Source organism: Sapajus apella, unplaced genomic scaffold (assembly GCF_009761245.1).
Source record: "Sapajus apella isolate SASKATOON/1434 unplaced genomic scaffold, GSC_monkey_1.0 scaffold84, whole genome shotgun sequence".
NCBI classification, from domain to species: domain Eukaryota; kingdom Metazoa; phylum Chordata; class Mammalia; order Primates; family Cebidae; genus Sapajus; species Sapajus apella.
This window is the reverse complement of record NW_022437024.1, coordinates 7,430,674-7,455,208: the sequence shown is the minus strand read 5'-3', so window position 1 is coordinate 7,455,208 and position 24,535 is coordinate 7,430,674. Positions and strand designations below refer to the sequence as shown.

Sequence of the window (24,535 nt, the reverse complement as noted above, 5' to 3'; positions counted from 1 at the left end):
TTCAAAAACCTTAACAGGCATTTAAAATGCTATTATTATAATTATCTATTTCCTTATAATAAACATAATCTACTATTACAATGGTTTTGCTGAAAAATGTTTTCTCAATCTAGGCATTCTTATAGTCAGAAAATTTGATTTCTAGGCCACTACATTACTTTTCACCTTTAAAACTTAAGTGTGTCCACTCTCTCTCAAAAATATCATTGGATTTCTAACATTATTCTAAATTTAAAAATGTAAGTAATTGAATTACAATCTTATTACTTTATATTTCAGCCTATTGCTACTTATATCTCATGTAATAATAAAAATGTATGATTATTCTATAATTCTAAGTCCATTATGAGTAATGGTATAGATACTGTTTACTCCTTATCAATAATTAATAGAAAGTAAAATAACTTACTCTGCCTACAGGGCTCATTGGATGCACTGCATAATCTGAAGTCACATTATAGTTAGAAGCTTCATTTATCATACTTATAGGTCGTTCCTTCTTTTCTTCAGATGTCATGGTTGCAACAGTCCTGAAAATATATGTCAAAATGCTAGAACTTGCTGGGTATGTAACCTGCTTTATAATAACACTTTCCTAGAGTTAACAATGCGAGTGTCCTACTTTTTCAAAGTAGTTCGATCCTAGTTACTCTAGAGTCAGGCCTTAATACTTACAACAACTTTAAATACAGCTAACACTTTTCCTAAGCCAAAAATATTTATTATTACCATGTTTATTTACTTTTATTTTTAAAGACAAGAGTCTCATTCTGTTACTCAGGCTGGAGTGCAGTGGTGTGATTTTGGCTCACTGCAGAATCTGCCTTGCAGGTTCAACTGATTCTCCTGCCTCAGACTCCTCAGTAGCTGGGACTACAGGCACACGCCATCACACCCGGCTAATATTTGTATTTTTTAAGTACAGTCAGGGTTTCACCATCTTGGCTAGGCTGGTCTCCAATGCCTGACCTCAAGTGATTTGCTCACCTAGGCCTCCCAAAGTGCTGGGATTACAGGCATAAGCCACCACCCCCGGCCTATCATGTTTATTTTTAATAGGCATTACTGCAGATATTCTACTTCATCATCCAACTAAAAATTAAAAATGAATTATAAGATTATTCTGATATTACAAACAATAACAATTTCAGTAACTTATTCTGTGAATAGTTTTATCGTACGATATATTTGTACACATATTTCATTTGATGCTTATAAAACTCTTGTAAAATAGAAATTACCACTATCTGATTTAAGGATGAGAAAACTGAGCTCAAATTAGTTTAATAATCTAACCAAGTTTACATAGTTTCTATATGCTTGCATCCTGAGCTCTAGAGCTTACTGAGCTTGAAGTACTATCAAAACAGCTTCTGAAATTACATTCCTCATGAAAAAATATTTAAGTCAGATTTCTGGATGACACATTATGTTATATTTGACTACAAATGTCCAGATAAGAAAGCTGTTAAATTGTACTGACTGAAATATAAATAACAGCAATTTCAATGCTAACCCTATTTTAAATACATTCCATGAACTCTTTACTTACTGTTCATTCACTACAAAAATACAGTTGTCCTGTGATGGTTGTCCCGTGACTGGATGTTTGCAGGTCACTTTCCTTTCATTATGGCTGAAACAAGAATAGAAAAAAAAAAAAAAAAAAAAAAAAAAAAAGAACATGTAGGTATTTAAATGACCATTTTGTTACTGTAACATTAAAGTTAGTCTACAAAAGAAATGAAATTCAACTCCCAGCCCCCACTCCTTTTTTTTTTTTTTTTGAGATGAAACTTTGTTCTTGTCTCCCAGGCTGGAGTACAATGGTATGATCTCACTGTAACCTCCATCTCCTGGGTTCAAGCAATTCTCCTGCCTCAGCCTCCTGAGTAGCTGGGATTATCGGTACCTACCACCATACCCAGATAATTTCCTGTATTGACAGGGTTTTACCATGTTGGTCAGTTGGTCTTGAACTCCTGACCTCAGGTGATCCACCCACCTCAGCCTCCCAAAGTGCTAGGATTATAGGCGTGAGCCACTGTGACAGCTGCCAGCCCTTTGAGATTCCCAAATATATCTTTCCTACTACTATCTATTGGGAGTGTATATTTGTGTAAATGTTACCTCCATTTTTACAAAAAAAGTTAAATGCATTCCTTCTCAGTTTGCCTCAGCCTCGCAGGTAGCTGGGATTACAGGCATGCACTATCACACCTCACTAATTTTGTAGTTTTAGTAGAGATAGGGTTTCACTATGTTGGTCAGGCTGGTCTTGAACTCCTGACCTCAGGTGATCCACCCACCTTGGCCTCCCAAAGTGCTGAGATTACAGGTATGAGCCACTGCACCTGGCCAAATTCAGGTCTTGATCTAAAGCATACCTATGGTCACAGAACAAGCTAATACCCACCTTGTCTCTGTAGTCACTGTGGCCTAGTAGGAAGTCCAAACCTTTCTAAATACGATGCTAGTGTTTACCTACTCTTACTTCCAGACTTTCCTCAAGGATATTTTAATGAGTAGGTCTAGACAAGTGGTTCTCAATTGGGTGATTCTGCCTCCCAGGAGAATATTTGGCAATCCCTGGTAACATTTTGAATGTCACAACTGGGGAGATGTTACTGGTATCTAGTGGGTAGAGGCCAGGGTGCTGCTAATTTTACAATGCAGAGCAGAGCCCTCCACATAAAATAAACCTCCAGAAACGTCAACAGTACTGAGGGTGGGAAGCCCTGCACTAGGCTATGATAACCCTTAAAATAACTGAGTCTACTGAATAAGGAAAGCAATTATTTACTAACATTAATAATACATATTCCTGTATTTCTCTAAACACAACAGAGGTTGAAGAAAACAATGGCAGTTGAGAGCACAGGTTCTGAAATCAGACTACATAGGTTTGAATCCCAGCACCTCCACCTAACAGATAGGTGATCTTTGGCAACTTACTTTACCTCTCTGTGTCTCAACTGAATAAAGGCAGCTACGTCACAGGTTATTCCTTAATTTAACCAACATACACATGTACGTACACACAAATATTTTTATAAATATAACATCTATATAGATATATATCTATATATAGTAGTTCTCCCTTATCTGTGGTTTCGCTTTCCATGGTTTCGGTTACCCTCAGTCAATTACTGTCCAAAAATATATTAGAAAATCCCAGAAATAAACAATTCATAAGTTTTAAATTGTGAGCCATTCTGAGTAGTGTGATGAAATCTCTCCCCATCCAGTTCTGTCCCATCTATAATGTGAATCATCCCTTTGACCAGTGTCTCTAAACTGTCGATGCTATCTGCCCCGTTAGCTACTTAATAATTGGCTTGGTTCTCAGATTAACTGTTGAGGTATTGCAATTTTTGTGTTCAAACAACCTTATTTTACTTAATAAACCCCCCCCCCCCAAAGTACAAGACCAGTGATACTTGCATGCTGTTACATTTTTATTAGTTAAGGCAGTTAATCTTTTACTGTGCCTAATTTTTTCAAAAACAGAGTAAGGACGTCTTGCTAGGTTGCCCAGTCTGGCCTCAAACTCTTGGGCTCACGTGATCTTCCTACTTTGGTTTCCCAAAGTGCTGGGATTACAGGCATGAGTCAGCATATCTGGCCCAGTGTGCCTAAATGATAAATTAAAATGTATCATAAAGCAGTGAAAAAAACATTAACATAAAAATCCTTGCCCTCATGGAAATTACTTTATAATGGAGATGTGGAAAATAATAAGCACTCGATAAAGGTTATTTACAACTATTACGAACTGCAGGATACTGAGTATATGTCATTATTACATTAGTATTTGGCCAACTATTTAAATTAAAAGTTTAACTTTGTGCCTACCCAAATACAGTCACGTGTCACTTAACTATGGTGAAACATTTTTGTTTGTTTCATCATGCTCAACCCCAAACATGGTGATACATTTTAAAATACATTAGGTGATTTCACAGTTGTGTGAACATCAGAGAGCATACGTACGCAAACCTGTTGGTACTGCCTACTATAAACCTAGGCTAAATAGTGGAGCTTATTGCTTCTAGGCTAAAAATGGTATGGCATGTTACTGTATTGAATACTATAGGCCACTGCAATATAAGGTATTTGTGTATCTAAATATATCTAAACATAGAAAAGGAAGATTAAAAATATGGTCTTATGCCTATAATCCCAGCACCTTAAGGGGCCAAGGCCGGTGGATCACTTGAGGCCAGGAGTTTGAGATCAGCCTGGACAACATGATGAAACGCTATCTCTACTAAAAATACAGACATTAGCTGGCCATAGTGGTGCATGCCTGTAATCCCAGCTACTCTGGTGGCTGCGGCACCCCACTGGACTCCAGTCAGGGCAACAGAGTAAGACTCTGTCTAAAAAAAAAAAAAATGTATGGTATTAAAGATTAGAAATGGGACATGTTTACAGGGCACTTATCATAAATGAAGCTTACAGGTCTGAAAGTTGCTCTAGGTGAGTCAGTGAGTATGCAGAGACTGAATGTGAAAGCCTAAGGCATTACTGTACACTACTGTAGACTTTATAAGCACTGTACACTAAGGCTACATCAAATTTATTAAAAATATTTTTAAAAACTTTAAATTTATAAAAATATTTTTCTTTCAATTAATTAAGCTTAGCTTATTGTAACTTTATAAAATTTTAATTTTTAAAATTTCTTTATTCTTTTTTTTTTTTTTTAGAGACAGAATGTCACTCTATCACCCAGGCCATAGTGCAGTGGTGTGAACACAGCTCTCTGCAGCCTCGACCTCCCAAGTTCATGCAGTCCTCAGTCTCTCAAAGAGCTGAACTACAGGTGCATGTGACCACACCCACCTAATTTTTAAAATAGCTACTTGGGAGGCTGAAGGAGGAGGATTGTTTGATTCCAGGAGTTTGAGGCTGCAGTGGGCTATGAGTACCACCCCACTTCAGCCTGGGCAACAGAGCAAGACCTTGCCTTTTAAAAAAAAAAAAAAAAAAAAAAAAAAAAAAAAAAAAAAAAAAAAAAAGAAAACAAGCTCAATTTACTGTTCATGCTCTTCTAAAGGTCAGAATAAAATGAATGAATGCCCCACTCCCACCTTTTCTTTTTTTAAAAAAGAAAAGATACCAAGAAATTGATAAAAAGCAAGACAGATTGCTTGTGCTTTGGCATTATGTCTTTTTCCTATTTGTTACCAGAGTTTTAATCTTTTGATTAATCAGAAGACTGAATGAAAGGCCTGACACTTTAAAGCTTCTATGAAACCATTATTTCATTTAATAATAATTTGGTTGTGAAGGATTTTAAGATAACTAAATCAATTATTAATAATAATTTGGTTGTGAAGGGTTTTAAGTTGACTAATAAAATGGTATATATATTTCCATCAAATCATATAACATTAAAATGACATGTCTGCTGAAGATAAAATAGAAATTCATTAGTCAACCTAATTCTTTTCCAATCATATGTATTTTATAAACCAAATAATGAATTATGTGGGAAACTACTGGAACACCTGGGCTGCAATGAACTTTTAAGCAGACATCTTAGTTCTGAGCTTTCTGGAAGCTTAGATAAAGAGAAAGCTAAAGCACACAGCTCCTATAAACTATTTATGGAAGGAAGAACAATTTACCAGGTTTGAATCAACTTTAAGTAAAAGGTTTCTTCTATATAAATAACTAACTGTATGACGGCACTCTGAAAATAGGGGAAGCTGATGTTTATCTCCCTTTCCAGGGTAATGGAAGATATTTTTCGTAGCATCTACATTGCTTTGCTTTTCCGTCATCAGGAGACATATAAAGGAGGATGCCAATGGCATTCCTTAAAAAACATAACCATGCACGCACTCTTTCTCATCAAAATAAATGTATAAAGTACACATTTCAATATAAAACCCAATAAAAATATGCAATTAGAAAAAAAAGACTTGTTTGTTAATATGGTGTTTCAAATTTCTAGTTAAAATAATAAAAGCCCATTAAAGTGAGGGGAATATTTCATTCTTTTTTGTTTGTTTTTTGACTTTTATTAAGGACTATTTCATTCTTAATGGAGAGTTACTTCAAATTATAAACTAAAGTATTCAATGCAATTAAGTACCTACAGAAAAAAGAAATTTGGTATTAAAATCCCTGTTATCCAACAATAAGACCAAAACCACACAGAACTTCATTGAAGGCAAAAATCTTTAATCTGATATCTATAGGTAAGGTACCCCGATTAGAAGTTCCTTAAAATATCAGAATTTGATTTTTTATAGAAATGAATCCAGTACTAAATGTACTAGATTTAAAAATCTAAAAATTCAAGCAATGTTACATATAACAAGTATTATTTTAAAATCAGGAATAGTTCCTTTCCATACTTGGTTTAAAGAATATATCTCGTTTATACACAGTAAATCATAACCATGCATATAGTAAATGAGATATATTCTTTAAACCAAGTATGAAAATAAACTATTCCTGATTTTTAAATAATACTTAGGATTTCAGAGAGATGATGACTCAGGATTGCTTAATACAGCAGCACTGCCATTTATTGGGTTGCTCTATGCTTTTTAGTTAGGCATCCTCACAAGCCCAAGCTGGCTGCTGTATCACAAAGTAATACTCTGAACCACAAAATCCAGAGTTAAAAAGAAAGTTTTGCTTTGCATATTTCTTTGCAGTTAGTTTCCCAAAAGCTCCCTGGCTATATTTCTCAAGAATCTCATTAGTCAGAAATATGAGATTCCATGTCCAATTCAATCAATGGCAAAATAAATGGGACTATTATGGTAAGCTTACTCCAGTAAAGATTCACAACTTTGTCTGTGGTCCACCTAGAGGAAAGTGAATAAAATGAGGTTATAACAGCAAAAAAAAAAAAAAGAAAAGAAAAGAAAGAAAAAAGAAAAGAAAAGAAAAGAAAGGAAAAGAAAAGAAAAGAAAAGAAAAGAAAAGGGGTGGGTGGGGGGAAGAAGAGGCTATTAGCTAAGAAATATCCTATTTTCTTAGACAAAGCAACTTACACATGGCCCAAAGAAAATATCTGTGCTAGCATATTCAAAAGTAGATTTGTTTTATGTGGTCAAGAGGAAAATGGTTTTACTAATTTCTTGCTTTGAGAAGGTAAAAGGGTGAATTAAGGTGAACTTCAGACCTTTAGATATTTTGTTTATACCTTCAGAAAAATGTTTTAAATGTTTTGGGTACATACTGACTACCTTTTATAATGCAATCCTTGTGAGAGCATGTGTTTTTAGTGGGTTTTTTCCCTTAATTTCTATTTCAGTAACTTCAGTGACTGCTTTAATCCAAAATCCACTCTGCTTTTTAAAAATGAATATTGAAATTGCTATTAACATATTGCCAGTAACAGCCAATACTATTCTTCTGAGTGATACATTACAGCCAGGCAAAACAAGTTTTATTATGTAGTGTTTCATATGTGTAACCATGGTAATACTGTTGAAAATGTATCTACTATGTAAAATGAGTAATATGTATTTTAGAATCCCACAGAAGAGATTTCAGTTGTTTCTTACTAAACTCAGATGTGAACCCATTTATATGATTTGCTCTGAATCATGTATTTCCCTTAAGGGAAAGAGGGAAGGATTTAATTTGGTTTAAGAAAAATAGCACAGTGGTTTGGTAGCTGCCATTTGGCAATTCTTCTGCCAACCCTGGCAACAAAGCCAGTATCATGATTTGGACTTTTACAAAGGCCCAACCCACAAAAGTTGCCACATATCCACGATAATGTTAGACTGGAGTGGGGCAGAAGAGGTGTGGAAACTATGGAAGCTATTGTATTTGTCTATGAAGAAAACTATGTAGCAAAAAGCTCAGATGTGTGCTTTTAACTTGTGTTTTCAGTATCCTTCTAGTGAAAACAAAAAGAGTACTATAATTTTGTATGTTATCAAGTTGGCCTTAGTTTCATTACTCTATAAAACAATTATACTCTCCAGCTTGTCTTAAAATTGAAGAGCTTCCATCAATAAAAATCACACAGTGTCTTGTAATTTTACAACTCAAACAGTCAAATCTTAATCAGGTTTAAAAAACATGTTTGTAGCAGCCATTTAGTTATGAAATCAATTCGATATATGCTAGTCAAGTAATTTTAAAATTATTATTAACTATAAAATTTCTTAATGTTTTACATAGTTAACTGTTTTAATTTATTTTCATTGTAATAAAAAGAAGAAAAATGTTCTGTTGAAATCTGGCTGCCACAAGGACTATTTCTGTAATTTATTTCTAAACTGAAAATATGCTGGCATAGAAAATTGCGCCTACAATTAAAGGCAATGTTTTAAGAACAAAAGAAAAACATTAAAAGTGCTCTGCCTTTCTTGGAACTGAATTCTTGAGTCTTGGTTACGTGAAGAAATAACCACTGAGTTAGCAATCTCAAAGATTGTAATTTTTTTGAGGGTAAAACATGAAAAGTATCTATTTCCTTAACCCACATTTAGTTCTAAATGCCATTTGCCTTTAACTTAGAACTAACTGCTTCCAGACATCCTGCTCAAACCTCAGTGTTTCATTTACCCATCATCTACAAATTCTCCTTAAGATCTTAACCCTTTATTTTCTATTCTTTCTCCTTTCATCATTTAGAAAATGGATGATCTCCAATTTCTTGGGGGAAAAGAATGGATTAATCAGGTGTGAAAATTTCACTCATCCTCATCCCCAGCAATAAACATTACGATGACCATCGTAAACAGCTACCACTTGAGCATCTCAGCCAGTGCTACTCACATACTCAGCTGTCACATTACGGCCTTGACAATCAATCCTCACAGAGCCCCTCTGAGGTAGGTGTTATTATTTGCACTTTATGAACACACTAACTGAGGCTCATGGCATTTAGAAAGCTGCCAGAAGTCATACTGCAAGTAGTAGTGCCTCCAAGGCTTGAGCTGCTCTCCTTTTCAGGTCCCAACCCTTCAACAGCTGCCCCTTTCTCCAACTCTTCCCACAGCCAATGAGACTTCTCAGTTCTGCCTTTCATCTTCTGTTCAATGACACTAGAACAGAATAAAGCCATACTTTCCTAAGAGGCCCTTTCCTTCTTCCACTGACAGCAGATGTGCCATGCACATGCTGCGGACTCCCTCACTGCTCCTCTTCCTTCCTCCTCTCATCTCACTGCCTACCATCACCCCAGGATCATTTCTATCTGAAGCACAGTAATGAAACCTTTCCCAATTCCAGTTTAATTTTAAACCCAATGCCTCTCATCCTTGGAAGCTTCACAATCATTTTCTTCTCTTAGCTGTTCAGACAAAATTACCACCACAACAGATTTAGAAATGTTATGTCACATTTCTCCCATTACAGGTATCAAAGAATTTAAACAACTGAAAAGCATATGTTGCACCCAACAGAAACTGAAAGTCTTGCTTAACTCAAAGGAGATGACTTAAACCCCATGAGAAAATATGAGAATGATGTAACACTGTAAGTACAAAGCTGAAACCATTATAGACATTAAGAACATTAAGAGGAAATAAATTAAATGTTCAAAACATAAAGGCTCACATACCAACTCATCTGTTTTAGGACTTGGTTTTTCACTGATAATTTCTAAGTTATCTTTTTAAAAAAGCTCTGCAGTAACACCAGCATACACATTAAGAATCTACAAAATGGGCTGCGTGCAGTGGCTCACACCTGTCATCTAGCACTTTGGAAGGCTGAGGCAGGCAGATCACCTGAGGTCAGGAGTTCGAGACCACCCTGAGCAAAATGGTGAAACCGTCTATACAAAAAATACAAAAATTAGCCAGGTGTGGTGGTACACACCTGTAGTCCCAGCTACCAGGGAGGTTGAAGCATGAGTATTGCTCGATCCTGGGAGGTGGAGGTTGTGGTGAGCTGAGATCGCACCACTACATTCCAGCCTGGATAACAGAGTGAGACTCTGTCTCAAAAAAATAAAATTTACAAAATGAACACCTTTTAATGAATTTAAAACAATTTTGAAAGTAATATAAGAATGATTCAATTAACATCATGCCAGTTAAAAACAAAATGTACCTATTACATCCATCCCAAGTGTTATGGCACAGTTAGTTACATTTTAGATCACTTGATAAATTAAAAGCAAAAGTGCTTAACATAATTTAGATAATTCTTTCACCTGTAAGTCATTTGAGTAAATCTGAACTTAAGCATTTAAGAAGATGGGAAGGTTAACTGGTACTATACGGCTAAAACAGAAATATGATTCTTAAAATGTACACGCTAATTTGCCCAAATAATTTTCTGCCAAGTATTCAAGAATTAAGCGATATATCTGGCTGACACCAGAAATTACCTAATGAGAGTAAACAGCTAATAACATCTCAGCCACTATGCAGGTGCATATGGTTCCAAGACTCTCTCTCAGACAGAGTCTCACTTTGCTGCCCGGGCAGGCTGGTGTGCAGTGGTACATTTCGGCTCACTGCCACCTCTATCTCCTGGGTTCAAGCAATTCTCCTGCCTCAACCTCCCAAGTATTTGGGATTACAGGCACCCACTATCATGCCCAGCTAATTTGTGTATTTTTAGTAGAGACAGTGTTTCACCATGTTGGCCAAGCTGGTCTTTAACTCCTAGTCTCAAGTGATCCACCTACCTCAGCTTCCAAAGTGCTGGGATTACAAGCATGAGCCAATGTATCCATTACAGGCTATTTTTACAATTCATTTTTCAACTGAAAAATTAAGACAGTATGTATTTATCATGTACAACATAAGACACTCTTAACAGCATCTGAATCTACCTCATTGTAACAAGACTCTTCCCTATTGAGTCCATCCTCTAAGCTAAGTTTCAACTTCCTTCTGTAGAATAGGAACCAAAACCAAAAAACCAAACCAAACCAACCATACATAAGCAGCACAACAAAACCCCTACCTTTTTAAAAGGATAAAGTATCTGGTCGCACACCAAGGCATATTAGCTGTATCTAATAGAGCCCTCACCAAACATTAGCTGAACTTGAATGTGTTAGTAGAATCAGATTTCTTGAAAACAAGTGAATTATGTCAATTCCTTGCTTTAAATAATTGTTGGCTCTCTGCATCATCTTTAATGTGAAGTATAATGGCTTACATACAACTACAATTTAATGAATGAGGAACACTAATAATGTGATCCCAGGTTAAAGTTTACTGTAGAATGATATATGAAAAAAGCACTTACATAGTTATGTAACAGAATAAAAATGCTCACAAGGTGTATTTTAGTGGGTTAAAATAATACTTACTCAAAAAGTTGCAGTCACTTACATAAAAACATTGTGTCACAAAAGTCTGACTGACTTTTAAAATAAAACTGGACAGACCCCCAACTCAGAAACATTTCAATGATCAGAAATAATCTCGTCATTTAAAAGCAATAATGTGACATTCAAAAATATACATAGCCTGTAATACCAGCACTTTGGGAAGCAGAAGTGAGAGGACTACTTGAGGCCACAAGTTCAAGGCTATATTGGGAAATAACAAAAGGCCCTGTTTCTACCAAAAAAATTTAAAAATCACAATTAAAAAAATATTTAAAATTAGCCAGGTGAGGTACTGCATGCCTGTAGTCCCAATTACTCAGGAAGCTGAGGTGGGAGGATCTCTTAAGCCTAGGAATTCAAGGCTGCAGTGGGCTATGATGGTGTTATTATGCTCCAGTCTGGGCAACACAGCAAGACTCTTGTCTTTAAAAAAAAATCTCCCCAATGAATGGTAATTGGTAATATTTTATTGTAGCATGCATTAAATAGAAATTTATTACACCCTTGGGAAGAAAGCAAACAGCAAATTAGAAGAAGTTTAAGCATCTACTCTTTTGCATGTGGTCACATCCACTTTAGAAAGTTAACCAAATTATATCCTATACATAAATTACCATACAATTTAAAAAGGTCTAATTATTTTACTGTAGATAAAACACACTTTTTTCAAATAGAGTCAAACTGACAGAGTAACAGTTCAATTTAAATAGGAAAAAACTGCTAATCACTTATTCTTCATCATGCAGTAGTTATTCATTTTCATATTGCTGCATGAACTTTAAACAATTTCTTCAAGAATAAAAAAGTAGCTGATTCATAAGTCAAATGATATCCCTATGAAACAAAGATTTTGTAAAAAACAGTTGGCTTTCTTTCAGAATAGCTATCTCGTAGCATAACAAATTTTATTCTTTTATTCATTCTGTATGAGCTAGGCACTGGTGACACAGCCTTAATAACATTATAAATATAAATAAACAAACATGAAGAGTCACATAACCATAAACAAAATACCGATGAGGTACTGATCTTGCTTAGAAAGGAAAAGAGCAGAGAAGGCATCATGAAAGTGGCGACCATTTGAACTGAGCCTGGTGGAATCAGTGGGATTAGTCAGATTGAAGTGGGCGAGGGCACACAGAAATGTGGTTGAAAATTTAGGCTTTGAATATACTTATGTATATAAAATGTGTTATAAAAATTTTGAAACAATGTATTTGCTCTACTCCTAGGTTTCCTTTTACTTCAATTCCAAAATAATGTATTTTTTAAAACTCTGAAAAGGCCCAAATAGTAATGCACTTATGTGATGCACACAGTACTCAAGGTTCAGTTTAGTCAACAAATCATTATCCTCAAGCACTGAGAAATTTCTCACTTACAGACAAGGCACGAGTGGGACAGAAATGAAACCCAGAATAGCAGGGTAAGTAAACCAATTCCTACAGCAGTGACATTGTGAGCAGAGTGGGAAATAACTGGAGACATGAGGCGGGGGGAAAATCCAATGGCCACTGCAGGATGCTGTGACGGCAATATTCCACTCTGGAGATACATTTCCTTCAGCAGAGTACAACACATGGCATGCTAGCAATAGGCTAGTTAACTGGCAGGTTTTGATCATCAAATTGAAGATGGAATCTCTACAATGCAAACATCAGGATATCCTCCTCACGTATTTAACTTGCTTTGCCAATTCATTCATTCATGCTGAAATAGTAAACATCCTATATATACAAGGTTTTGTGCTGTCTACCACGAGGAAACAAAAATGTAGTTTAACACTATAAGGGCCTTAAAACATACTATTCCATCGGAGTTTACTAGGCTAAATTTCAAACAAAGAAGAGTAGCACAATTATACTTTTGCAAGCAGGCTATATAGTCTTGGTGGAAAGCATTCCTCAATGCATACCTTATTCATTGGAAAACAGACAAGCGCTCTGTTCTACTGCTTTATTCTTGAGTAAAACTTTTTATGTTAATTTCAAGTTATTCCCACAGCTCTGTTCATTGCCCTCTTGTTTTACTGTTTTTTTCTTTTTCCCCGCATTGAATTTCCTGTTCATACAAAAGAAGTTGAAATAGTTTCTCCTCACTTGAACTTTAGTAGCAACCCATGGCCTATGATGTCATAATGCTCAAAAACATCTTTGTTTAAAATGTATACTGAATATTCCAATTCATCATAACCACAGTAACTTACTGATTAAGTTTAAAATTTATTTAAAATCTGTATTTAAACTTAAATCTTTCAGTGGATTCAAGATAAATTTTAAAAGGGAAATAGAAATATTCCTCTGTATACTTAAATTGGGTAGAATCTTAGTTGGAATCTGAAAAGTCTCCAACTTAAGGAAAAAAATTGTGGATCTTGAATTAAGATTGTCAAAGAAAACAGAGTAAACTTGAAACCCTACTTCTATATTTCTAAGCTTCTAAGTATACATATATAATATACTGGAAGTCATAATATGAAGTAGTTATTGTTAATTCCTAAAACTTGTTATTCTTTTCACATTCACATATAAATAGCTGATTTAGATGAGCTAACTGTATTATTTGCCAAAAATATGTATAGCAAGTCATTCTTCAACTGCTTTAGAAAACTGAAGTGAAAATATTTAACATATTTTGTAAGAATTTCCATATCATCTTTTCCTCAACTAGACTTGAAAACCAGAGTAGCAAACAAACAAAAAACTACAGTAGGACAATTATAAAAAGAAACTGTTCTTTTTTTATTCTTTAAGAAAAAACTTTCTTTGAAAATTCTTCTAAAAGACCTTGAAATCACAAGGTTGCTGCTGAACATGCTAGAAAACAATTATACCCGAAATGGCAAAATGTAAGACTTTATAGGCTTTAGTCTGTACAATATGAATAGAATGAAATTACAATATCATTCATCCATATGAAACGAGAAAAAGAATTTATAAGCAAAATAGCTATGTCTAAAAACAAAAGAAAAAACTTACCCAACATAACCTACTTCTTAAACTAATGCTTTTAAAATAACAAAATCAATTTACATAGTACAATTCAAAGAAATATGAATTGATATTAATAATAAATCTTTATAATATATAATCTCCTACCATTATATTGCTCTTAAATTTTAGGTCAATAAAGATTCCTACTTTGAATCGTATCACTGAAATGGCCCAAATAATTAAAAAATTAAAGAAATAGCAGGTTCAATCAGTAAGTTTAGACTAATATTAATACATCTTTAAAAAATTATATAATATATAATGTTAGTATCTCCATAGGAACATCTGAAGAATTATTCATTTAATTCTCTTTGGAGGTCTGGGGGCAAACCAAGCATCTTCTCTGAGTAAGTTAAAAATAAACAAGGAATAATAAGATTTTAAATAAAAATCTTTATATTTCAAAGCAATCTGTGACTACTAAGTATTCATGTAGCCTAAAATTAAGGAGAGACTAAGAGGAAGACATTTCCAATGCCAAATCTTAAAATGCTCAAGCATTTGAAAACCTAATGAATATATTTACATTTCTACAACAATACAATACTTCGTTTATAAAAATATTTACAGTATGTAAATCCTTTGCACTAAGCATTGTGCCTGGCACTAGGGCTACAAAGATTATTTGCTACAGGATCATTAACTGAGGAAAAGGACTACTGTTCACTTAGCCATTAGCTATTTATTAATACATAGAAGTAACAAGAATTACTCACCAGCCTTCATCAAAATCAATCCTGAAAAGGATATTCAACTACAGGCAAAAAGGACACTGGAGTAAAAATAAGATTCAACTTCTTTGTCTTTGAGCTGTTCTCAATGAGCACTGTGGGGATGAAGCACTGAGGAAACACACTGTGGTTGTGAGGCTGGCCTGCCACTCTGGAAGTCTGACACCAGACTGACGTCACACTCAAACATGTCATTGCAGCCGCAAATTAAGGCAGCTCCTCCAGAATCTGTTGTGATTATGCATGCCTTCCAGCCATAAGAGTAAAATATGATTTCAATTCCCTTAAAATTGGCATATAGCATAGGATAAAATACCACGATATATGGCTGCAAATAGTTTTAGAAGAAAACGTTTAATGAGTATTAAAAATAATCTTATCTCTAAATAAATGTATATTTCTTGTTTAAATTGTAAGCACACCAACTAAAATGACTCTAAAAACAGTTTTTCTTGTTCTTTCCAAGATCATACATATTTGTTTCAAAAAATTCAACCAATAAAAGGTATATAAAAGGCTAAAACTGCCTGGACTTTCACCACCAATGATGATGATGGTTGCTCAGTTTTATTGATCACTTACTATGTTAAGCATTTTACAAACTCATGTGAGCCTCATAACCCAACAAGATAGATTCTACAGCAGTGATCTCCATTTTACTGAAGTAACTAAGGCACAAAGCAGTTAAGTAATTTGCCCACCCATAATAATTAGCATTATTATGGCTAATAATGCTAATAAGTGATCAAACAGGATGCAAACCCAGGTAGAGTGCCTGTGCTGTCCAGACATTTGATTACTAAGGCATACTAACTAGCAGAAAAGATGAGTGGTTAACATTTTGGTGAACATTATTTCAAACCAGAGTTTATAACATAAACATATATTTATTCAACAGAAGGAAATAAAACATGTTGTTTTGCAACACGCTTGCTTTCACTCAATAATATGCTCTGGACAGGTTTCCATGTCAGCAATTACATTCCTAACTTTCCTTTTGTGATGACTGCTGAGACATCTTTGTGCTTTTCTGTGTTTAGCTATGTAGGATAATTCTCAGAAGTGAAATGGATAGGTCAAAGCATGAGCATGTTTTCAACATTTACACACACTATCCTCCAAAATGAAGTAACAACACATATTTGTACCTCAGCGCATTAAATTTCTCCTTTCCTCACATCTCACCTCATATTGAATACAGACAATTATTTTTCTTATTTGCAATAAAGCCACCACACTGTGCATATGTGTATGTTTCAATTTAAAGTAAGGTTTAACCTTTCTTCATATGCCTATTCACATAGAAGGCAGACCAGCTTAATGATCAAAAGCACATTAGCTATGAAGTCAGATGACACCAGTTCAAGCCCAGCTCCTTTTCTCAATAGTTTTCTGACCACAGGCAGGTTACTGAGCCTCCCGTGACTCCATTTCCTTACTCAGAAAATAAACATAATAATGTAATCCTCCTGAAATTTTTCTGCTAATTGTATGAGAAAAACCATGTCAAGCAATTAGAACAGTGCTTACTACATAATAAGTGTTTGTTTAAATGCTGACTGACATTTAATGGCCGACTGTATTTCTTCTACAGTTCATGCCCCTTACCCAAAATTGTGATTTTTTTAACAGTGTATAGGCAAACCATTCTACAAAACATATTGTACATACCTTGTTAGAATGCTAATGATATAAAATTTTTAGATACCTCAAACTGAGTTGTCTAAATCTAGCACGTAACATAACTGGTGCTAAAACAAATTCCTTTCCTATGAAACTGCTGTAACAAAAATTAAAAATAGCACCTCAAGTTGAGAAAACAAAATTGTTTCATCATGTAATTGGAAATATAGATAAGCAAGCCAACACAGTTTGCTGTAACCAGAAGGGTTTGCATATGTTTTAGAGTAGTGATTCATGAGCTTTCTCATTTTTTTCAGTGAAGGTTTTGCTAGTTTCAAATATGTTCAAGTTTAAACTCCTCACACAATAAAAGAAAACAAATCCATTCTCAGAAACATAAAGAAGTCAATGAAATAAATTTTCCACAGTTTTAAAATTGAAGGACAGTCTCATTTATGTTATATTTTAACATAAATCAGAGAAACGAAAAGATAATAAAAAACAGAAGCCATAACCTATAAACACTGTATGAAGATTAAAATATAATAAGCTCACTATCCTTACCCCCAAACCAATTTGATCTTCTATTTATTATATAATAAAGCCTTCACTGTTTTCTCTGAGACAGCTGTAACAAAACACTTCTAAAAACTTACTAAGAAGGAATTTTGTATTATTCTAGCAGAGCTGGTTTAGGCTTACTCACTGTTGTATATGCTATAAAATCACCCCGTTTGAAGGCAGACATTTTTGTAATAAAATTGCAGTACAATGTTTGCATAATCACACAGTGGCATGGTAGTTCTACATATGGCTGCCAGGAGAAAAACAATAAATCGAATCAGCAGGGATGTGTCAAGAGACTATGGAAGCTTATGAGGGATACTAAGAAGCATCAAGTCAACCAAGTGTTTGGTTTATAAAGTTACCAGCACCCTGCACACTTTCTGAAGAACCTGTGAGGGTCAAGCCCCTTTCACACAGCCACTGTGTACAGAAGGGCTGCCACAGGGAAAACACAGTTGTGAAAGGGGGAATAAGATGAGGTCCCTGCTCTCAAGGCCCTAACAGCCTGAAGTGACAGTTTAATAAGAGGGAAAAAGAGCTGTAAACAGATCATTATAATACAACTGCATTTGTAGAGCACAGAAGAGGAAATAGCTAAATGCCTGGGGGAATCTGGAAAAGGCTTAAACTGACAGCTGACCTGACTATTTCAAGAGGAGATTTCAGTTAGACGTAGCAGTAGTTATAAAAGCACAAATCTGAGATGTAATGTCAATGTTATATTTAAAAAGGATGCCGTGTTAAAAGAGAAACTATTCATTTAAGAAAAAAATACATTACAAATAGGGCAATTCTCACAAGTTCCTTGTAAAATTCTGCCTAGCTTTCCCCCATGTCACGGATGGCAAGTTTAGCTTTCTCAATTCTGCCCAAACCACATTTTAGGAAAAAAAGCTGAGGCAGACTGTGGATCAATGCTCCACTACTTCATCAGAGCTAATAAAAGTCTTTAAATCAAGGAGAATCCTAAATCTCCATTAATCTTAATCCTTTTTTCACGTTATCTCTATACTACAGGTCAGGAACAATGCTTCATTAAAAAGCTACAGAAAAAATCCAATGAGGGGCTCCAAAGTATTCTCCACCAAATAACATGTTTCAGCACATTCCTCAGCAACATTTGTGGTAATGACTAAAGATCTAACTGTGATATTTATAATTGCTCAGCCCTTATGTTACTTTACTTCTCAGTGCCATTTAAAACTTTAACCACTCTCTTCTGCAAAGTGTCCGCCTTGACCTTGACTTACGTAACCCAGTTTCCCAGCATTCACTCTGGCAAACAGGCTTATGTTCAAACAATTCAATCCAGCATTGAGTTGTTTTAAATCCCATAAATTGGTACCAATTTACTTATCACACATACTCAAAGTAGTTCTTTTAATGGGTAAGAAACAAATCTCTGGCTGGGCGCAGTAGCTCAGGCCTGTAATGCCAGCACTTTGGGAGGCTGAGGTGGGTGAATCACCTGAGGTTGGGAGTTTGAGGCCAGCCTGACCAACATGGAGAAACCCCATCTCTACTAAAAATACAAAATTGGCCAGGTGTGGTGGCACATGCCTAAAATCCCAGCTACTCAGGAGATCGAGGCAGGAGAATTGCTTGAACCCAGAAGGAAGAGGTTGCAGTAAGCCAAAACTGCACCATTGCACTCCAGCCTGGGCAACAAGAGCGAAACTCAGTCTCAAAAAAAAAAAAAAAAAAAGAAAAAAGAAACAAATCTCCTACCAATCTCTCTTCCATATAGTACCTAACAGTGCTGTATAACATGATGCATGCAAATGTTTCATCAGTTGACTACTGACTTTTTATTGTCTAGGTCATTTAATACGAATTGCTCAGATCAGAAAAATATAGTACAACGAGAAGAGCACAATTGCATATTAAATCCCAAGTTTAAACAGAGGCAAAAATAATAATGATAGCCTCCTTTCCCCCCTTTTCCCAAATTTCCAAATTCAATAATTCTGGTATATCACATACCATATGTTCCTGATTTTTAAAAAAGTAAAATGAGGCCAGGTGCGGTGGCTCACACCTGTAATCCCAAAACTTTGGGAGGCTGAGATGGGAGGATCACCTGAGGTCAGGAGTTCAAGACCAGCCTGGCCAACATGGTGAAACCCAACTTCCACAAAAAATACCAAAATTAGCTGGGCATGATGGTGGGTGCCTGTAATTCCAGCTACTCAAGAGGCTGAGGTGAGAGAATCACTCGAACCCGGGAGGTAGAGGTTGCAGCCAGCTGAGATTATGCCATTGCATTCCAGCCCTGGATGACAGAGTGAGACTCTGTCTCAAAAAAAAAAAAAAAAAGAAAGAAAGAAAGAAAAACCAAAGTAATTACATATTTCAAAATAATTTGAAAATATGATGTCTTTCTCTCTCTCATATCCTCATTATCTTCTGCTAAAAGTTGGTAATCAGGTAAGGAGTAAATCAGCTCACAGAAATGAAACCCTCACACCTAATGATTACCTGAGATAGGTTCCAAATATCCTATGAACTTATAGCACAGGTAACCACTACGTAACTGAAGTAGAGTATAAGAATAAATTTTATGACACCAAGAAAGACAATCGATGTGGGTATGGGGCCAAAAACTTCTAAACACAATGTCAGTCATCCTCATTTGATACTGACACAATAGTTCAGATATTTTTCATCTGCTACCCAAGAAATGTTCAAAGTTTGCTCCATGCTATCATCTTGGTTTTCTTTTAGAGTTGAAATTTCACTACACAGCAAACTCTTAGAAAAAGTAACTGGAAGAACTGAATGATTTAAGAATCAAATGAATCCATGAACACCTGCTTAGGAAGAGACCAATTATAACAAAAAAGCCCCTCACAAAATAAAATCTTCCTCCTCAGAGAGTGGCAACTTCTAAAATACATTTGCTTCTAATGGCATTCAGAACCATTTAATTTGAGAATATTAAGTTCTCAAGTTATCAATGACAAGTTGGCCCTCTGAGGCCAGTTTAATAAGAGATTGAGACATTTTCTCTTCCCCTTATTTATTCCAAATCCTTTCTAAATTCTTTCCACTTCTTGTATGAGATCAGTAGCCACAAGTTCCTTCTTCTGAACCGCCATAACTTACATAACTCACTAATTTACATTATTCAGGTCCAGCTCAAATGTTACTTTCTCAGAGAGATCTTCCCAGTCTCCCTCACTCAGGTAGTTCCAGTACTATATATTAGGAACAATCAGCACAACCAACAAAATTTAGAGTCATGGGTACTTCCATCTCAAAGAATCTGTCAATATAAACTATTTTGCACGATAGGTGGAGACTGGACTAACATCTAATGAGTTCATTCATACAGCCAAATACAAAACAAAATGAGAAATACAATGTACAAAGCAGCAATGATTGAGCAATAAAACTAATCCTATCTCTTTCCTGTGTCCTTGTTATTACATGGCATCTCAGCTTCTGAGCTCTAGGAGAAATGTGTGGTTATATTTTTATCTCCTTTGGCATATTTAAACTCTATAACTATCTTTGGGTGCTTGAAGGCAATTTCTCTCAATGGAAAAAAACAGACTGAGTGCTGACTCTTTTAATGGACTCTGGCATCTTTAACTACATGTTCAAGTTAATCACTACAGTTCTACAAAAATTTCCAGTCAAAGAGTATATATGCAACAAACGCATTATAAAAACTTAAATTTACTGATTTTATAATGGTAATAAAAAATTTGGTTTGTAAAATTTGTGCTTTATGAAAGAATCTTCAAATTCTAGCACCATAAATTCTGATTCAAGAACACATTGATGAATATGAAATCATAAATACGATGAATATGAAATTAACAACTCAAGCTATATGAGTAAAAAAATATATATATGTATGTACGTATATATGTACATATAAATTCAGTTCTAGTTTCCTTATGAAGGTCCTAAGTATAACCTTTTGGATCAATATACACTTTTTAAAATTGACAAATATTGCATATATTTATGTGAATGTACACTTGTGAATGGTAGTTTGTGACTTACATGCTAACTGTATATAAAATAATTTTCATTCTAACTCATTTTCTACAGAGACTGATTTACCAACAAAACATCTATTATTCAAGTTCTGACAGTCAATTCTACGCTTGTACCATCTGCTTGGAAGATACATCATATGTTTTTGATGCAGGAATAGAATTAAACATATGATAGTGTACCAGTTTCATTATCATCAAAAAAAATAGGCCTCAAAGAAACTCTTACAATGGTTGCTTTGTGTGTTAGCTTGATTTACTTATTAAGAAACTCCTGTTTACTCTTGCAGGGAAGTGGGAAAATACCCATGTTTTAAAAAAGTTTTACTACCACAGTACAGGACAGACTGTGTTATGGAGTCTCATGTTTAAGACACAGCCTTAGGACCTAAAAGACACTTTTATCTCTACCACTGACTCAATGAAAGGTCCTGGAAAAGTAACTCACAGAGTTGTCTTTTACTCACCATGACATTGCATAACAAATACAGTTATGTGGTCTCATGTCAACAACTCCAACCAAGACCATTTGCCGGTCAACATCAAATTTTACTGGGGTATGGTTATTTTCCCTTAAAACCAAGCAAAAAATAAACATTTCTCTGCTATGAGTGACTTAAAAAACAAAAACAAGTTTCAACTTGCCACACTTCTACGTTTGTATTTCTGACATTGGAGGGCAGATTTCTTTTGTCTGTTTTTACACTTTATTTGTATAAATTCCTTTGTCAACAAGTTTTTTCTTTTCCTTTAAATGAAACCACTTATCCTTATTTTGCAAGTTTATTGGAAATGTTACATATATTGCCATCTAGTGTTAAAAAAAATAGGTGTGGGTAGGTAAATGGGATAGATAAGTATAGAAGGAAAATATAAGTGAGAATATCAGATACGCTACTACATAAATGGACTTTGGAGCCAGGCTGCCTAGATCAGAATTCTGGATCAGGTCTTAGGAAAACTATTGTACTTCTCTGTGCCTCAGTTCTTCCTTCATCTCTCAAATGGGTTTGACAACATCTTCCTCATATAATTGTAATGATGAAATGAATGAAAACATTAAAAGCCTTACAATATTGTGACTGACATATAATTAGAGCTCATCATACAATAGCTGTTGTGCTAAAACACATGTAGATCAGAAAAAAACTGAGAAAAATGTAAATAGGCTTTGAGCTTGAATCCTATAAAGGACAGGCAGGAGCTGGAGAGTAGAAAATAGGAAGTCATGATGCAAAAATATTGGTGTAAAAATGAAATGGTTAGTTTGGCTTAGTTACAATTCAATGGCTTAGTAAGGTAGGTGAAGAGCAGGATCAAAGGTCGTGAGTATTAGACAAAGAGACCTGGGTGTAACACAGTAGGCCACAGAGAGCTAATAAAGAGAGAAGGTTTATAATCAAAGGAGATTTATCAGCAGAGGACCATAAGTCACATGGAGAGTTGGCAAGGGTTTGGATTTATCACAAATGCCCTTGAGAAAGCTGATTTTCCCATGAAGTAGTTTCACTTACTGTGAACAGGACTATACTAAGAACCCATCACAACAATTAAAAGCACTAATCTAGGACCTTTGTGGGTTCTCATTGTCCAGAGGTAATGCAGTGAATGATTACAGAAATGAATGTGAAAGAAAATGAGATTCGATATGGACTTGAAACCAAGTTTGACTTAATTTATGTTACTGTTTAGATTTTGAATGAAACTTTCTCTTATAAAGGTTTTTGCAAAACAGCTGCTACTGGACTCTAAACAACCTGATTAACCTTCAACAACTGCTGCTGTGGCAGAGATTGGTCATTGCTACCCACTGCCCATTCTTCTTTTATTGCTCAGCTTCCAGGGAAGGAAAGCACCTGCGAAAGTATTACATTTCCTAGCTTCCCTTGCAACTAGGTACAGGCATGTTAATTAGGCATAGCCAATGAGGTGGGGGACCTTAGGAAATTATTTCATCTGCCCTTCTGATTTTTATACCTTCTGGACATAGTAACAGCCATTTCAGAGCATGACTTAATCTTGAGAAAATCAGTCTCATTCCAGGATGGTAAAGCAAGAAAATGGAAGGAACTCTGATTCTAACCTAGAATACTTATCTCTGAGACTGCTTCACTTGAAAGAAAAAACTACTCTGTGCTTAATCTATTCACAGAAGCTCTTCAGCTTAAACCAATTACTGGCATGGGGAATAGGATTAACTCTACAAGAATAACTATTATTTAGACCTTGGGGCCGAGGAAGCTTACCTTCCCAGAGCACATGAGAAAAAAAAAAAAATCACTAGAACAAAATTGGGATTATTTTCAATAGGAAGAAAGTTGGAAGGAAGAGTAGATAGCAATTTGGTAGGCGCCAAGAGTGGTTTATCACAGTCTGTGACCAAAAAAAGGTACATTTTATCAGTCCAAATGTAATTTAAAATAGAAAAGCCAGTTCAGTGTATCAAGTAACTGAAAATATGAACAATGAGCAACAAAAGATTAAGCTGCCAAAACTTCAAGTTGTGCATAATAGAAAACATCACAAAAGAGAAACTGAATCGGAAACTGGAAGGATATAACCGACTTCTTCATACAGTAAAATCACTGTCAATCAAATAAAAAACAACTTAAAAATTGCTATAAAGATTCTCCAATTCTAACTAATCTATCCGTATAACTCTTTGATTCCTAAATTGGCTAAACATTTCAAAAGTGTTACCTACATATTAGATACAAAAGACAAAACAAGAAAGCAGGAAGGCATAGTAATTTAAATAACAGCAAGTTCAGTTTTTTGTTTGTTTGTTTTTAGACAGAGTTTCACTTTTGCTGCCCAGTATGGAATGCAATGGTGTGATCTCAGCTCACTGCAACCTCGGCTCATCGCAACCTCCACCTCCCAGGTTCAAGTGATTCTTCTGCCTCATCCTCCCAAGTAGCTGGGATTACAGGCATGTGCCACCATGCCTGGCTAATTTTTTGTATTTTTAGTAGAGATGGGGTTTCTCCAAGTTGGTCAGGCTGGTCTTGAATTCCCGACCTCAGATGATTCATTCACCCACCTCGGACTCCCAAAGTGCTGGGATGCAAATTCAGTTCTTAAACACTGTTCTTAAAAAGCATGTTCAGATGACCGAAGATAATTGACCTAAAAAATTATGACTGTCCAAACACAAACTTTAAAAATGGACCAGTTTTAAGGCCGGGCGTGGTGGCTCATGCCTGTAATCCAAGCACTTTGGAGGCCAAGGCGTGTGGATCACCTGAGGTCGGGAATTCAAGACCAGCCTGATCAACATGGTGAAACCTCATCTTGTAAAAAAAAAAAAAAAAAAAAAAAAAAAAAAAAAAA

General features: G+C 35.2%; 1 protein-coding gene across 27 annotated transcripts in view; it reads right to left on the bottom strand.

Annotated features, from left to right (window-relative positions):
* The window catches only part of PLEKHA5 (pleckstrin homology domain containing A5), a 241,678-nt gene that overhangs the window by 114,240 nt on the left and 102,903 nt on the right, over positions 1 to 24,535 (bottom strand). For 25 of the 27 annotated variants that reach the window (XR_004261488.1, XR_004261487.1, XR_004261485.1 and 22 more), the window contains 2 exons: positions 1,553 to 1,636; positions 410 to 530 (listed from right to left, as the gene is read on the bottom strand). Coding sequence is in view for 23 of the 27 variants with exons in the window: in XM_032253802.1 (XP_032109693.1) it covers positions 410 to 530; positions 1,553 to 1,636 (205 nt within the window). In the remaining 4 variants the exon portion in view is untranslated. Of the gene's footprint in view, positions 1 to 409; positions 531 to 1,552; positions 1,637 to 14,990; positions 18,653 to 24,535 lie in introns of those variants that run through there. The other 2 variants (XM_032253790.1, XM_032253794.1) reach the window with 2 other exon arrangements.